At 37.7% G+C, this 17117-nt stretch overlaps 1 protein-coding gene across 1 annotated transcript in view; it reads right to left on the reverse strand.

The window, feature by feature from the left end:
• Positions 1-340: 340 nt before the first annotated feature.
• The window catches only part of ANO9 (anoctamin 9), a 73516-nt gene continuing 56739 nt past the window's right edge, over positions 341-17117 (reverse strand). Inside the window, exons 21-24 of the mRNA XM_087715827.1 lie at positions 15453-15560; positions 14954-15047; positions 12079-12191; positions 341-2471 (exon numbers count right to left, since the gene is read on the reverse strand). Coding sequence (XP_087571953.1) covers positions 2444-2471; positions 12079-12191; positions 14954-15047; positions 15453-15560 — 343 coding nt within the window. The 3' untranslated portion in view covers positions 341-2443. The remainder of the gene's footprint in view (positions 2472-12078; positions 12192-14953; positions 15048-15452; positions 15561-17117) is intronic.

Genomic DNA, 17117 nt, shown 5'->3' on the forward strand with positions numbered 1-17117 from the left:
TATAATATATATTATATTATTATTTTATAATAATATTATAAAATAATATAATATAATATAATGATAAAATATAAATAATATAATATAGTATAATATAATATAAAAATACATACATAATATATAAATATATAAAAGATGGCAATGAGATCCAGAAGTTATTCGCCAGTTCAGATTATTTGGTTTTAAGACTAAATAAGCCATTTTTTCAAAATTTCAGAGAGAAATATTGCCACATTTGCTATGGATCATGGAATATTGAATGGGATCATTCCTGAGTTACTTGCTAAAATCTATCCAACTAAAATAAAGCTCCAAAAATTTCATTTTTATTTCTTAAAAATTTATTATATAAGATATTTTAACCCAAATTTCACATACATATCTTAATAAAAATGGATTCTTTTTTTTAAAAAAATCTTATTTTACACACATTGTAAACAGGAATTTCAAATCGCATTAAAAGTTCTTGGTAAAAAAACTAACAGTCAAGTTTTTCATTTTATCTTTAAGATATTTAACTTTAAAAAAAAACATCCTTGAATAAAATTCCTTAAACTTTGGAATAAAACACTTGGCATCCATTGTAAACTCACACAAGTTAAGTAGCTGTTATTTGGTCTTTGTATGCTTTTTTGAATCTAAAGTCCCAATTATAAATGTGACTTCAGGAGCCAGAGAATATAATTGTCACTGATCCCTGAAATCAATTGTTAAATTTGACTCTAAAGAAAAGAAAAGCTATACTCAAAACAATTTAGAGTTTGACAGTAATACAAGTAATTTAATGCAAACAAATTAAATTCACAGACAGGAAAGCATGAGGAAATTTTAATTAAAGGATTATAATAGCAGAAGATTTCTTAAATATTGACTTCAAGTTTTATTTGTTTTGTTCATCTATAGGCTACAGATTAATTCAAATGTAAGTCCATAAATAAACAAATAACAAAATTTCAGGTACCCTTTGGTTTTCAGCATTATTAGTCACTTGATTGGAAGGAAAACATAAAGGTATAAAAATAAAAATCAATTCAGAATCTGAAGCTCATCTCACAAATCACCCAGATTCCAACAAGCTACATTCCTAATAAAGTTTCTTTTTTTAGATGTATTAATTTTATCACAATTCTTATCTTTGCTGGACCCAGCATTTTTGTAAACTTATCTTTCTGGGATAAACAGGATTCTCTAACTTGATTGAATTAATTCATTTTTGTATCAATATACATTACTTCTGGATTAGGCATAATGCTCTTTATATATTAGGTTCCAGAATCACTTGTATGAAGAATGTCTAATAACCCAAATTGTAAATGAAAAAGTATAGGTAATACGGGGGGAGGGACGGGACAAAAAAGAACTCAAATCAAAACATCTCCTCAACAGCTTATTGGAATGTGGGATCAGGAACTGTGTATAATTTAGACCTTACAATGTATGCATTAAATCTCAATAAAGCTGCCCATTTTAGTGGCAAATTGGATTACTCTTAAAAACTGATATACGAGAAAACAGTTAGCAATAGCAATAGCAGTTAGACTTATATACCGCTTCATAGGGCTTTCAGCCCTCTCTAAGCGGTTTACAGAGTCAGCATATTGCCCCCAACAATCCGGGTCCTCATTTTACCCACCTCGGGAGGATGGAAGGCTGAATCAACCCTGAGCCAGTGAGATTTGAACAGCTGAACTGCAGAACTGCAGTCAGCTGAAGTAGCCTGCAGTGCTGCATTTAACCATTGCACCACCTCAGCTCATCATATATAGTTCTTATATATAATAAAATGGCATGCAAAGGTTGGGAAAATAATCTAGAAATGACAAGGAGAGTAAAAACAAGAGACATTTTGAAGTGTTTCTCTGTTAGCTCTCCTAAATATAAAGAGCAGTTTCAGATTATTTGTAAAGAGGGAATATTGGCTGTACTACACAATGGAGGATTTGGCTAAGGACTCTGTTAGGCAAGCAGCATATGTTTACCCAAATCAAGGATTATCAGCAAATGAAGAACAATACAAGGTCCTGATATTCTAATCTACATGAAGTGAGGGACTGTTCAGGGATTTCCTATAGACTGGATTATCAGTCTGAGTTAACAAGGTAAACAGCATGTCTGAGTAGAAAACAAAGGTTACAAATGAGTTACTGACTGTAACTTCTTACAGAAGAATATGGAACATTTGAAAATGCTTCTGGCCTTCTCCAATGCTGTATTACACTGACCATGGCATGTGATCTGGTAATTGCTTCCTTCACTTGGTCTAATTTTTCCTAAAAACACTGACATTTCAAAACAGTTCTACCATCTATTTTGGTGATGAAGTATAAAGTCCAAGAACAGTGCAAGTGATAGACCAGGGATAGCTGCAGATTTCTGCTGGCATCTTCAAAGCTTGTAGCACCATTTCATTCAGCACTTTCTGTGATAGGTCCATCATGTTTTACTATATTTCTGTGGAATCATCCATTGTTCTGAAATACAGAAAAATAGTTTTTATAACTTCAGTTGCATTCCACAGCCTTTGAATTATATATAATTCAATGAAACAATTGGGACTTTAAGAGGTGTGGTCTTGTTTACGCTGATATAGGAAATCTTAGGACACTCTTGTGCATCAGTCAGATTTTTACAGAAAACTGAAATACAAGGATATAGGAATGAATGTGTGTATGGTATAGAAGTTGCAACTTCAAAAAGAACCCTTAAAAGTGTTTGAAATATGGACATCAATCTACCAGACAGCATATAAAGTTGAACATGTTTTTCCATGAACTTCTATAGCTTGGCACCTGTATTTCAGATGCTTATTGTACCACTTTCTCCAATTAGAAATGATTTGTCCAATATGCTCTTTCTAAAAATAATTATCAATGGCTCCCTTCATAAAGTGAGGTAACCTGAAGTCAGGACAAGCTTCTTTTCAATAGTGGTTCCAACTCTGTGCAGTAGCCTTCACTTGGAAGCTAGTCTGGTAATCTCTTTACAATAGATTTTAATTTCATTGCTTTAAATGCATTGTTATTGCTTTCAATTGTTTGGAGACCATGGAAATTATGGCAGTATATACATTTAATAAAGAAAGAGACACCTATATGTTTCCTGAGCCACACATGAAATGAACATGATTTAAACCAGTTATGCCCCAAAATCATAATAATTCCCATAAAGGAAGGTAGGATTATATATTGTTCCTATATGTAGAAATGGACACAAATCCTTTGCAATGTATGGTTTTCTCTCTTATTAACCATAACCAATTTTTACAGTAGTAAATTCTGAAAACTTTATTTCCCCATCTCTTCATGAATGTATCCATATGACACACTTGTGTATATATGAGTTGTATTTATTCATACATTCATGTATGAGTTATGTTTATTATATATTGGAAAACCCATGACCCTATGGATCATCATTTCAGAAATATTTCCTTACCAGATTCTTCAACATCTTCAATAATGTCAGAGCTTCTAATGTATTGGAAAAGTTCTCCAAGAAGCTTTTTGAGAGCTAAAGAAGCTTCTTGGATGAGAAGCTCAGAGCTGAAGAAGCTTCTTGGATGAGAAGCAAAATGTCTTCAAAGAAAAACCAGAAAGTCCAGTTGCCTCTTGAGAAAAACAAGCACCTTTGGGACCATAGCATTTGGTTCACCATAGTTGAACACAGGACATATTTTATAATATATTGCATTATGTCATATTTAATTTAATTTGACAAATTTTAATTCCATGGGATTCATAGAACTTCCATTTTGGACACATTCCTCAAGTTAGCCCATTTTGAGGTTCCTTATTCAAAAATGATCACCCTACAACGTGCTACTTCAACCTGTGAAAGGTTACACATAGATGAACAGGAGGTTAACCTCAACTTACAACAGTTCGTTTAGTGACCATTCAAAGTTACAATGGCACTGAAAAAAGTGACTTATGGCTGTTATCACACTTACAACCATTGCAGCATCCCCATGCTTACGTGATCAAAATTCAGACAATAGCAGATTTGAATAGCAATAGCAGATTTTTATATACCACTTCATAGGGCTTTCAGCCCTCTCTAAGCGGTTTACAGAGTCAGCATATTCCCCCCAACAACAATCCGGGTCCTCATTTTACCCATCTCGGAAGGATGGAAGGCTGAGTCAACCCTGAGCCGGTGAGATTTGAACCGCTGAACTGCTGATCTAGCAGTCAGCTGAAGTGGCCTGCAGTACTGCACTCTACCCACTGCACCACCTCGGCTCTTGACAACTGACTCATATTTATGATAGTTGCAGTGTCCTGGGATCATGTGATCAGCTTTGGAAATCTTCTGACAAGCAAAGTCACTGGGGAAGCCACATTCTTTTAATAACTATGTTACTAACTGAACAACTGCAGTGATTCACTTAACAACTGTGGCAAGGAACTTCATAAATTGGGACAAAACTCACATAACAGCGGTCTCATTTAGCTACAGAAATTTTGGGCTCAATTGTTGCCATAAGTCAAGGACTTAGAGAGAGAGAGAAAGGGGGAAGGGGGAGAAAGAAAGAGAGAGAGAGAGAGAGATCTGTTAAAGCCCTGCAGCCCATCCTACCACCATACAAGACAGCGGGATGATATGAACTAAATACAGAACTAGTAATTAAAATTAATTGCAATGTTAAATAATGTATTCCTGTTATATAATTCATTTATTCCCATCTGTATTTACCAATCATTTTTTACATAAACAAATGCATGTGTGTACATATACAGAGGATAGGAATAAGGAAGCAGGGAAGGGGATGGGATGAGATAAGAGGAAGAGGTAACAAGGCAGGGAAAGGCTGTGGGACAGAAAAAGGTTAACCAGGCAAACAGACCTGCCAAGCAATAGTAGCTAATCATTTAGCTGATCTCCAAAGACATCCGGGTTTTGATGCTATGTAGTCTGCACCCATTTTTATCTTTAGTGACTATCTCTTATTCATTTTTTGTATGGAAATTTTGCTATTCTTTCCAGAGTATACAACACACAGAAAATGTCCAATCTCTTCTTCCCCCTCCTCCTCTTCCTCCTCCTGGCTTTCTGCTTTTAAGCAGGCCCCTCCCTTTCTACTCGATAAAAAAGTGAGGACGTGAAGGAACTACTGTCATATGGACTCTCCTGCAAACAATCTGCTAGTCAAATTAATAATTAATTTGTTAAAGAGACAGAGCTGCAGTTACTGATGGCATTTCTGAGATGGGAGGCTTGCTGAGAGTGTACTGATGTTATCGAAAATGTTATCTTTGGTTAGTAAGATAAAACACTTTCAATCTGGCTTCCAGAATAACAATGAATGGACCCCAGGATTTATTTAAAAAACAACAACAACTAAGACTGCTTCCTCATGTCTATTACTCAAACTGGTGTTTCTTTGGTTCCACTCCATGCTGTGTTCAATTTTGCAAAACAGAACAGGCAATAATCAAAAACTATATGTAGACCTTGAAAACCTTTTGGAAATCTCTTGGAAGACTTCCAAATCCATCCGAAACGTATTTAAAATGTAAGAATAGTGGAATTATTTAATAATAACCAGAATGTAATCGTCTTCACTGATTTGCATTCTAATCACGTCTAAACAAAATCATGATTTATTTTTGCCCTTCCCATAGGTTTTTGGATTGTAGCTTCCAAGATTCTATTCAATAGTCAAGTAGAGCTCTCAGCTCGGGGTGGGGTGGTGGGGGTGGAAGAGTAAACTTCTGATCTAAAAAGTAAGTAGTGATTTTAACCTTACAAGTCAATCTTCATGTTATGTAAGCTCAAAAGTATCCATGAATAGTATGACTAGTTACCGTATTTTTTGGATTATAAGATGCACCGAGATTTTGAAGAGGCAATTTTTTTAAAAAAAAGTTTTTGCACTCTGCAGATCTCCCCAAAACAGCCTGTTTTTTGTGAAAACGGGCCATTTTTTGAAAAAAGGGGGGGGCTTACATAGTCTTTAGGAGGCTTGTAGAGTGTTCCTGGGGGCTGGAGGGGGGGCGAAACTGAGCAAAAAATGGCCCTTTTTTGAAAAAACAGGCTGGTTTTTTGTCAAAGCCTTTAGGGGGCTTATAGAGTGTTCCTTGGGGCTAGGGGGGCAAAAAACAGCCTATTTTCTGCTCATTTGTACCCTCCCCAGCCCCCAGGAGCATTCTATAAGCCTCCTAAAGGCTATGCACAGCCATTTTGGTGACGGAGGCATCGTTTCAGAAGCAAAAAATGCTGTATTCAGTGTATAAGATGCATCCAGATTTTCAGCCACTTTTTTGAGGGTAAAAGGTGTGTCTTATTCTCCAAAAAATACAGTAGTCCCTAGTCCCAGTCAGTCTTTACAAATGAAACAAACACATCCATAAATGTACGTGGCTGCAACTGATTTGATTCACAGAACAGCAAGGAAGTTATTTAAAGTGGGATTTTCATGGTTCAAACTAGGGGTAAAATCTACTTACCTTTGCTACTGGTTCAGTAGCAATGTGAGTGCGCACACCTCCACACATGTGCAGGACCTCCTGCGCATGCGCAATGTCAAAAAGGTACAGTAAGCAAACAGCGAGAGTGGAAATCTGCTGTGCCATGCAATTTAGATGAATATAAATTGCGTGTCACAGCTGATTGTCAGAAAAACTGGTTCGCCTGAACTGGTTTCATTTATTTTTCTACATTTATTTTCAGAAGAACCAGTAGCATTTTTACTACCAGTTCAGGTGAACCGGTCCAAACCGGTAGCATTTCACCCCTGGTTCTAACTATTGAAGCTGATATTGTGTCTCCAGGATTGCACCCAGGAGGATTTCAACCATACAATAAAGCTCCAAAACAAAAATGTTTTAGCAGAGGTAATGATCTCAAAGGTGTGAGAGTTCATCCCAGAATAAGAATGAAAATGGATTCCAATTTGGTTTTGGCTATATTTGAAAACTGAGACAGGACTGGCTCCTCAAAGGCTTATACTGTAGGTAGTCTTTAACTTATGAACAGAATTGGGACTGCATTTCCAGTTGTAAGTCATTACAGTTGTAAGTTGAGGCACTCATGATCTTACAACATTTTTGCAGCAGTTATTAAGAGAATCACCACAATTATTAAGTGAACAGCAGTAAAAAAAATGCTGGAAAGCAGCAAACAGTCACACATCACAGTCATGTGACCAGAGAACACTGCAATCAGTTGCAAAGGAAAGCTATTTGCCCGTCACCTAAAATGTCATGTGACCGAGGAGTGGGTGGCAGGACATTTTACACTGGACAGAAGTGCTTTACAGGGCTAGAAAGCGCCCGTTCCAGGTCTGGTATAATTCTGTTTATAAAATATTTTATTCAATTTTCACATTCCATTTGCAATCATTTATATACAGGGTATTTACTATAAAAAAAGAAAAAAAAGAAAAGAAAAAGGGAATAAAACGAACAAGTAAAAAGAAAACACAACTCATCATTCACAACCCCACCTAACCCTTGCATCCTCCATACACCCCATCTACCCCCTCCAACTTTCCTTTCTCCCTCTAACACTCCCCTCCTACTTCCCTTTCCCCTCAAACCTTACTCCCCAGACACCCTCCTTACATTCCCCTTACTCCTTACATTCCCCTTACTCCTTCCTTACTCCTCCCTCTTCCTTCCCTCTACCTCCCTCCTTGGTGTATGCCTTTATTCGAGTGTTGTTTGATCTGATAAAAGTAAAGTGAACCAAGGGAAAAAATAATAATAATAATAATTAAAAAAAAGAACCACCGTATATAAATACATTCTTGTTCTTATTAAGACTATGTTAACACCCCCCCACCCCACCCCCCACAATCCCCATCCCTAATCCTCCCGACTTCCCAGGGCCCACACCTGGCACTACCTTCTATCTAAAATATCTTGTATACATATGGATTAAAAAATAAAAGTAATATATCAAAAAAAAAGAAAAGCAGAGAAAGAAAAAAAAAGGAAAAAAAGAAAAGAGAAAAGAGAGAAAAGAAAAAAAGAAACCACTCTTTGTGTTGATCTCAGCCCCCCATCTTTATCTATGCTTAAATAGTATAAATCATTCTATCTATGTTTTATTCTCATCTCTTACTTCTTTGCTGTTTACCCCGACCTTCTGTAGGCTCTCCCGTTCCCTTCCTAAACCTCATAATCCCTTCCAATAAGATTTAAGCAGCGTGGTTCATGCCATATATTCAAATATAACTTTACAGACAAGTAATCAAACTTTCCCTTCTAGTAAAATTTAAACAACGTAAATGATCTTTCTTTACCCCTTTTTCAAACAGTAATTCAAAATAATCTAACCAGTTTTCCCCTTCTTAGTAAAGTTAAGCAGCGTAGATCAGATATTACTTTACACAGAAATCAATTTCTATCTTAAGATAATTCCAACCGACTTCCCCTTCTAATAGGATTTAAATAACTTAGTTCATACCACATGTATTTTACCCTCATCCCCCACTTGTCTGATATTTACCACTATCAAATTTATACTACCATTTGTTTAAAATATAACTCAGAGCGATTTGTAGCATGAATCATTCCACATATTCCAATAATACTTTCAGCAAGAGTCAGTTAACCTTCTATTTTAAGGTAGTCGCTTCTAACAAAGTTTAAACAACATAAATCATTCCGCATTCTTTTTACAGTTATCTTAAGATAATCCCAAGCGGCTTCCTGTTCTAATAAGCTTTAAACAACGTAAATTTTGCCCTCTTCCCTTGCTTGTCTGATATTTACCACAAATAACGTAGTTCATTCCACATGCATTTTACCCTCATCTCTTGCTTGTCTAATATTTACCACTATCAAATTTATACTAGCGTTTATTTGAAAAGTAACTCAGAACTATTACAACCAACTTTCCCTTCAAATAAAAGTTAAATAGCATGGATCATATTCAAATAATACTTTCAGCAAGAGTCAGTTAACCTTCTGTTTTAAAATAGTCCCATCTAGCAAAGTTTAAACAACATAAATCATTCCGCATTCTTTTAACCACTATCAAATTTATGCTAACGTTACTTTAGAATCTAGCTCAAAGTAGTTTCACCCAGCTTTCCCTTCTGATAAAAATTAGTCCACTTTTTCTACCGGAGAGAGGTCTCAAACCCCCATTCAGTCCTCAACTTTAGGAAGTCTTTTGAAGTATCTAAATTCTCGATCTGCGTTCTTCTGCTTCTCCGAGGGAGGAGGGGCTGCCCCCTCCCTCTTGCAGCCGCATGGCCAGCCGTTTGCTTTCTCCTTCCGCTTGTCTCTCCTCTCTTCCAAGCGCGTCAGGAGGTCCCGCCTTCAGAATCCTACAATAGAAATCTTGAGCCTCCGAAACAGAGTTAAGACGAAATCTTTGATTCTCAAATGTAACCGTGATGCCGGCAGGGGCCTCCCATCTGTATCGAATCTGTTGACTCCTAAGCTCTTTGGTTAAAAAAGTGTAGTCCCTTCTTTCTCTCAACATCTGGAAAGGTATATCTTTGAAGACAATCACGTCCTGGTCATCAACTCGGAGACTGTTATTATGAAACTTTTGCACAATTGCGTTTCTAGATTCTTTTGTAGAGAAATGTATAATTATGTCCCTCGGGAGCTGTCGCTGTTCCGCTATCAATGAGTTCTGGCGATAGATTTTCCGAATCTGCCAATCAAAGTTAAGTCCCGGGCTTCCCAGCGCATGGCTGAAGGCTTCAGCAAAGGTCTGTTTTAAATTCTCTTGCTCCTTTTCACGGAATCCTCTGACTCTTATTGAAAATGCCTTCCTATCAAAATTTAGCATCATAAGCTGTTCTTCGTTATTTCTAATTTTTTCTTGTAAAATTTGAATATTGGTAGTCAAATTAAAATTAGCCTTCTCCAGACTTTCCAATTTGTTCTCTATTTCAGCAGAGTAATCTGACAGGGCAGACACGGCTGCAAACGTATTCACCTTCATTTGATTAACTTTAGATTTTAGATCATCATAAAGTTGCAATACAAATTCCTCAATTTCTTGCTTAAAGGCATTAAATATTTTAAAGAGATATTCCTGTGTTAAAACTTCTCCAGTAGAGGGCGTAGGAGACAAAGGCTGTGTTTCCAAAAAAGATTCTTTAAATTCTTTAGACACATTTGTAGCAAGACGCTTCTTTGATCTGGGTGCCATAATAAATAAACAAGTAAGCAGCGCTTCGCTCCCCTCTATTTCCAAAGGGAAAAAAAAGTTTATTTTGTTAAGGAGCGGTCTGCAGGAAGATAAACCCGGCTAAGTACATCCAGTAATCATCCACGGAGAGAAATCGCCATTTTGAAGTCTATTTAAACAAAGAAGTCTTTAAGACGAATGGTGCTGGTATTTAAGATAGTAATAAAAGCATAAATCTCACAGGGGTGGTACCCTCCGGTATCAAATCTAGCTTGAAAAAAACTTTGTTTTGTCCTGGGGGGGGCTAGCCTGTCTGGGGCTGCCAAAAAAAAAAAGGCAGCTGAGAAGAACTGGCCGGAGATAAAAGCTCCGCTTCGGCTGGATCTAATCTCTTCCACAGCCAAAAAAAGAAAAAGGCTGTGGCTTACGAATAGACCCTAGTCTACGGAGCTATCCTCCCTGCCCCTTTCTTAGCCAAAAAGGGGTGCTATCTATGATCTTATTTAGATATACAGACCAGATCTCTGAGGAGCTCGGTGGAGCCCTCCTCGGCAACAGGCCACGCCCCCAGGAAGCCCGGTCTGGTATAATTCTGAGCAATCACTAAGTAAATGCTCGTAAGTCGATTTTGGGTTTTACCAATTAGATGGGTTTGTTATAGAAATGGCTAGTTTATATTACTATGTAAAAGTAAAAAAGTTGAGGTTTGATATTATTATCTTATTCTACTGCACCAGAAGGAGTCGGAAGTCAACGCCTTTTCTTTCTTTTTTCCCTTTGTCCCTTACTTTTCCCTTCCCTTCTCCCTGCCTTATTTTCCCACTATTTTCTTTTGTATTTTTGTATTTATATTTTAGCAATAGCAATAGCACTTAGACTTATATACCGCTTCATAGTGCTTTTACAGCCCTCTCTAAGCAGTTTACAGAGTCAGCATATTGCCCCCAACAATCTGGGTCCTCATTTCACCCACCTTGGAAGGATGGAAGGCTGAGTCAACCTAGAGCCTGGTGAGATTCGATCTGCTAAACTGCTGGCAGCCAGTGATCAGCAGAAGTAGCCTGCAGTACTGCACTCTAACCATTACGCCACCACAGCTCATTATAAACTTAATACAATTTTAAACTTGGAAGTGAATGGTTATAAGTCAAGGACTACCTGTATTTTGAGTAATCAAGGCAATTGCCTGCCTGGTTCTTTTATCGTTTACCTCTCCCACCAATGCACAAGGAGACAAGCAAGCCACAATCATAAAGAAGAGAGTTCACATTCCGTGATTCTATCTGTACTGTGCAGAAAAGGCAGTCAATGTTAAATGGGGGTGAACAGTGACAGCATCAACTCAAGGCTCACAATAACTCCAAGAGCCAAAGCAAACAAGTTTTTGCTTGTTTGCTTTGCCAGTTTATTTCTGAAAAGGTTCTCATGGAATAAGCTTTTTTACAATCAAATATTTGCTACGGTTACAAATATTTAGCTAATTTAATATGTTTCGATAGCAAAGCAAAGAAGATATTCAGGTAGTCCTCAACGTATGACCACAATTGAGCCAAAAATTTATGTTGCTAAGTGAGAAATTTGTTAAGTGAGGCTTGTCCCATTTTATGACTTTTCTTGCCACAGTTGTTAAGTGAATCATTAATAACATGGCTGTTAAGTGAATCTGGATTCCCCATTGACTTTGCTTGTCCGAAGGTCACAAAAGGGGATCACCTGACCCCAGGACACTGTAACCGTCATAAATATGAAACAGTTACCAAAAATCACATGGGGATGCTGTGGTGGTTATAAGTGTGAAAAATGGTCATAAGTCACTTTTTTCAGGGCCATTGTAACTTTGAATGGTCACTAAATGAACTTAAATGTAAGTCGAGGACTACTTGTATACGTTTGGAAAAGATGAATGTCCCCAATTGTCAAATGGCAATCTTGGGGTTCAATGCTGTGTCTCTGGGAGCTTTGTTCTTGATAAACACTTACGTGAGTTTTACTTTTAGTTTCTCTCGTTTTTTATTCAGTTGATCATTTTTAACAGTTCTGGGTTCATCAGGTACCAACCATGCCGCAATTAGTTTAACGCATAGAGCCACATGCTGGAAAATGATCAGAGAATTATCATATTATTCCTTCAGGCACACAGCTGCTTTATCTTCTTGGCAATATTGAATCGTCAAGAAAACTGCTCTTCTAAACTACTTGGAACATGGATTAATTTAATTACTACTAGATATCAATTCAGAATTATAATAGTATTTTAAATCAACCATCATACAGAAATCATCACTGATCCTTCAGATGCAATGGTCAAAAACCCTCTTTGTGCCAACTCTGATTTAACGGTGAGTTTATAGTTTATCAAACAAGTCATAGTGCACATAAAGCCTAAACCCAAACTTTAGAAATCATACACCATGCCAAATTAAGCACACATTATGGATTAGCATAAAATGTAAACCCAATTAAGATAAGGTGATGCCTTCTGAATCTTGGAAACGGCATTCAAGGTATGAGATAAAGTATTTTCTATTGATAACTGGAAAGAAGGTTCTGTTTTCTTTTTCTTTTTTTTCTTTTTTAGTATACATTTATATCGTCTTTGCAACCCTTCTATATCTTTTAAATATCCATTATGTTTCTTTTATCTATACATACAGTATATACTTTATACCTCTATATCTCTGTCTGTCTGTCTGTCTGTCTGTCTGTCTATCCATCCATCCATCCATCCATCCATCCATCCATCCATCCATCCATCCATCCATCCATCCATCCATCAATACATACATACATACACACACACACACACACACATATTTTTACATATCATTTATCTCTATTGATTCCATACATCTTATATATACATTTGATTCTCTTATATTTCTTATTTTGTACTATTTTTATATACAATATCTTATATTTGTCCCCTCTTGTTAATTCTGCAGTTTTGCATTTTTTTTCTGGTCTCTCGATCTTTTTCCTCCCTTTATTCAGTGGTGGGTTTCAAAAATTTTTAGAACCTCTTCTGTAGGTGTGGCCTGCTTCGTGGAAGTGGCTTGCTGGCCATGTGACCGGGTGGGAGTGGCTTGGCAGTCATGTGACTGAGTGGGAGTGGCTTGGCAGTCATGTGACTGGGTGGGTGTGGCCAACTTGTAAAATGTGGTGAAACTCACTTAACAATGCTCTTGCTTAGCAACCAAAATGTTGGCTCAGAAACTCTGGCATTTGAAGCACGAAAGTCTTAAAGCTGTCAAGTTACAAGACCCTTGCACCCCTAACCCTTTAGAAAAAAAACTCCAGGGATGTTCAAACTTGACCCTTTAGAAAACCCTTTAGAAAAAAAACTCCAGGGATGTTCAAACTTGACAGCTTTAAGACTTTAAGGTTTAGATAGGATTCTTAGAGGTGAGCGGGGCGATTGGTGAGCCAGCCAATCAGTGAGTAGTGGACGGGGCAAGCATGGTGCAGACAGGTGGGGGGAGGGAACTAGAACTGGTTCTAAATGGCACGGTAGATTTGTGGAACTTCTTCTATAGAAGAGGTTAGAACTGGCAGGAACCCACCCCTGCCTTTATTGCTTTCCTATTTTTTATATCTTGGAAAGAGGGTTCTATCGATGCTCATATCCTAGGACAAAACATAATATCTAATCCTAAATAGATCTGGCTTCTCCAATACCTGGCAGATACCAAGGGATTCCTATTTGCTAACCGATTTGGAGCTTGGAGGGGGGGGGGGACTGCAGAAATTCTGATATCATCAGCTTCTTTAAAACAGAATATTTTCACTGGTCAGTTTCTCTGGTGAAGCGGCTAGATTCCACCCTGATTTATCTGCTGAGGTATAAAGTCCTAGTTTCTGAAGATAACCTTCTCCTGCTCCAGAACTGTTAAAAGGCAGGTGTTCAACTGCTATGGAACTGTGAAAAGGAAAGATTTAAACTAATAATCTGTTTATGATGATTTGGATTTCAATCACATTTTTGCTGAAGGACACAAAAGGTCTCAGTATGCTACAGTATGTCTTGCTGAATTAATCAAGCATCCAGTAAAACTATAGACCAGGGTGTCAAACTTGATTTCATTGAGGGCCACATCAGGGTTGTGTTTAACCTCAGGGGCCGGGTAGGTGTGGCCAGGGTGGGTGTGGCCACCTCCACATCACTCGTGTCAGGCGCACTCCCTCCTAGGCTCTGTTTTTGCCTGCAACGGCAGCGCTTTGCCAGTGAACACGGAGCTCGCGGCCCTCCTTAGCTGCTGGAAGAGCGCTGCAGGAGGCCATCACAGCCAAAAATGGAGAATCTCACATGGCAGAGTTCATTTTTGCTGGCAGAAGCACTGTGGGCCAGTCCTTCACTGTTTCCAGGGCAGCCCTGCAGCCAGATCTAAGCACCCTGTGGGCCTTGAGTTTGATACCCCTGCCTCAAGCTGCATTGGTTCTGGATGTTCACACTAACAACAGTTAAGAAGACCACAGTCCAAGTCCACTGCCTGGATGCAGATGCTGATGCCCTTTTCCCACTCTTGCTTGCTCTCTGTCATGCTCCACTCTCACTCTTACACACAATCCCTTCTACTTTTCTTTCACATGCACAAAGGAAGACAGTAGAATGCCTGTGAAGAAAGGGATGCTTTTTCAGATAAAGAAATATGGTGGAGCTTGAGGAGAGGCCTGGGGGGATGGGGCAGATGGGAAAGCTTTAGAGACAAAAGTTGCTTTTGGGCAGAAGTTTTGCACAACTGTCTTCAACAGGGTTCTTCAGTGGTTATGCATGCTCATAAATAGTTTTGAAACTAGCTCTGTAGGTTTTGCTGCCTGCACACGACTATCTCCATGCTTTTGAAATCCAAATACTTACTTCAAATACAAATAGAAAGGCAACACGTGCAGCAAAAATGTGCCAAAACTTAATAGAGTGACTGTAATCATCACTGTTCCGGTAGTCTGGGTACCTGCAGAAAGTGGATAGAAACAGGTAAACTTTGCAATTTATTCATTTTTCCTACTTTCCCGAGCCTCCTTCACATACTTTTTCTCTGCTTTAAAATATATTTCTCTGCTTCAATAGGCAAAGGTTCTTAGAATGCCAATGCAAAGTTTATTTTAAAATCGTTTATTTTAATGTAATTTATCGTTTAACTTCTAAAGAGCATAGTCAGACAAAACAGAAGTAGCATAAAGTAAATCCTAGTATGTAGGTAAAACCAGTTTTAGTGCAAATCAGTTCTTTCATTAGAGTGCTGAATACAAATTATAGAAAAGGAGGAGGCCTACATCCAAAAACCTTGTCTGGCCTGCTGTGTACTTTCTGTTTTGAATCAGAGGGCACAGAAACATTGATAGACATTAGCCAATACCTGCAATGAGTTATCTTATTCCCCATTGGGTCCGTCAGATTCACAGTATTCTCAAAGTGCTGGACATTGAAAACTGAAAGGCTGTGGTTGATATAACCTGTCAAACAGCTATGGAAGCACAACAAAGCAGCAATCAGTATGTGCAATACTTCAGTTCTGCAGATTGTAAAACACTTAATTTTGGACCAGAAGATATTTTATTTTAGTCATTCCTTTCCCTTTTGGTTCATTCTAACGTTCAAGGTAACCTAACTACAATCAGAAATAGGAAGTCACAAGATAAATTTAATACTATTAAAATCAAACTCTGTCATTTAAATAAAAAAGGCTTGGTGAATCATGCAGCTGTTAAAAGGAGAGGAGCAAGAGAGCTTGGTGTTATTGGTGTACTGATAACACCTCACTCTCAAAATCTAATGGCTTCTTTCAGCAGTTTATGTTGATATTATATACAACAGAAGACAACATAGAACATTGGAGGAGACCCTAAGTCAGTGACCTAGCTGTTGAACAACTCTTATAGTGCCACCTCCTGGGCATGTCTCAAGAGGAAGGACTGGATCCAATGCAAAACAATGACCCCATGATCTAACTTTGCCAAAAGGCCATGGTTGACTATAAAACGTTGTTGAGAGTTACAGGAGAAGTAGAGGTTGGTACCCCTTTGCATCTACCTAACTGATATACCAAGGTGACCAAAGCAGCCTCAGTACCATATCCCAGATGAAACCCTGATTGAAATTAATCCAGAAAATCAGTCCATTACTTTTTCAATCATTTTTCAGATTTCAGAATGGGATATTTGATACTGGGCTATAATTAGAAAGGACTTTTGGGTCAAGAAACAACTTTGTCAGTAAAGGTCTTATAGTTGTTTCCTTTAAAAGCAGCAGAAACTAATACCAGGCTCAAGGAGAGAGATGATAGCTAGATAACAATAGATAGATAGGTCAAAGAATCCTCTATCATAAGTCCTCTTTGCTGCAAGCACTGCCATGGAATGAGATTTCAAATGATCCTGAAAGAAGGCCCCATTCTATGTCTGTCCTATTCATCACAATATATACTTACTATCTTAATTCTTTTTTAGTTCCTATTAGCAACATTGATAGACATGCCATGTTTCAGATTTCCAATCGCAAGCTGCACCCTAAATACAAAAGTTTGCCCTAATATTGTAATTTCATTATTACATGAAACAAAATATTACATGGATGTGCATCTGGATTAAGTTAGAAAGCACTTAAAAGTCACTGGGTTCATTGATGGTCAAATTTAGAATTTAGAATTTAATATAATTTGTATGCCGCCCAATCCCGTGGGACTCTGGGCGGTTTAAATATGGGAGACATTTTTCCTCAGCGCAATACTTTTGGTTACAGGACATGCATTACTATGGTTAAAAATGGCCACCAATAAAGGGACAATATTGGATTTATTTTTTGTGAGGAAGAGTCAGAGATATTCTGTCACACATATTTTGCAAAATGTGGCCAGTCTAAAAAGCTATTTAATTTCTTTTTCTGTGGTTTTCAAGCATTGCTCTATTTGACTAATTCTATTTTTTTTCTCTTCATTTTAATCTATATACCTTTTTACTCCTCTCCATAACTATACACCAAGAGGCCCCAGGAACATGACAATCTCAGCTATTCAACTACATTT

The sequence above is a fragment of the Thamnophis sirtalis genome, unplaced genomic scaffold (assembly GCF_051295495.1).
Source record: "Thamnophis sirtalis isolate CommonGarterSnake01/CBP01778 unplaced genomic scaffold, rThaSir2_p1.2 scaffold_1, whole genome shotgun sequence".
In the NCBI taxonomy this organism is placed as follows: domain Eukaryota; kingdom Metazoa; phylum Chordata; class Lepidosauria; order Squamata; family Natricidae; genus Thamnophis; species Thamnophis sirtalis.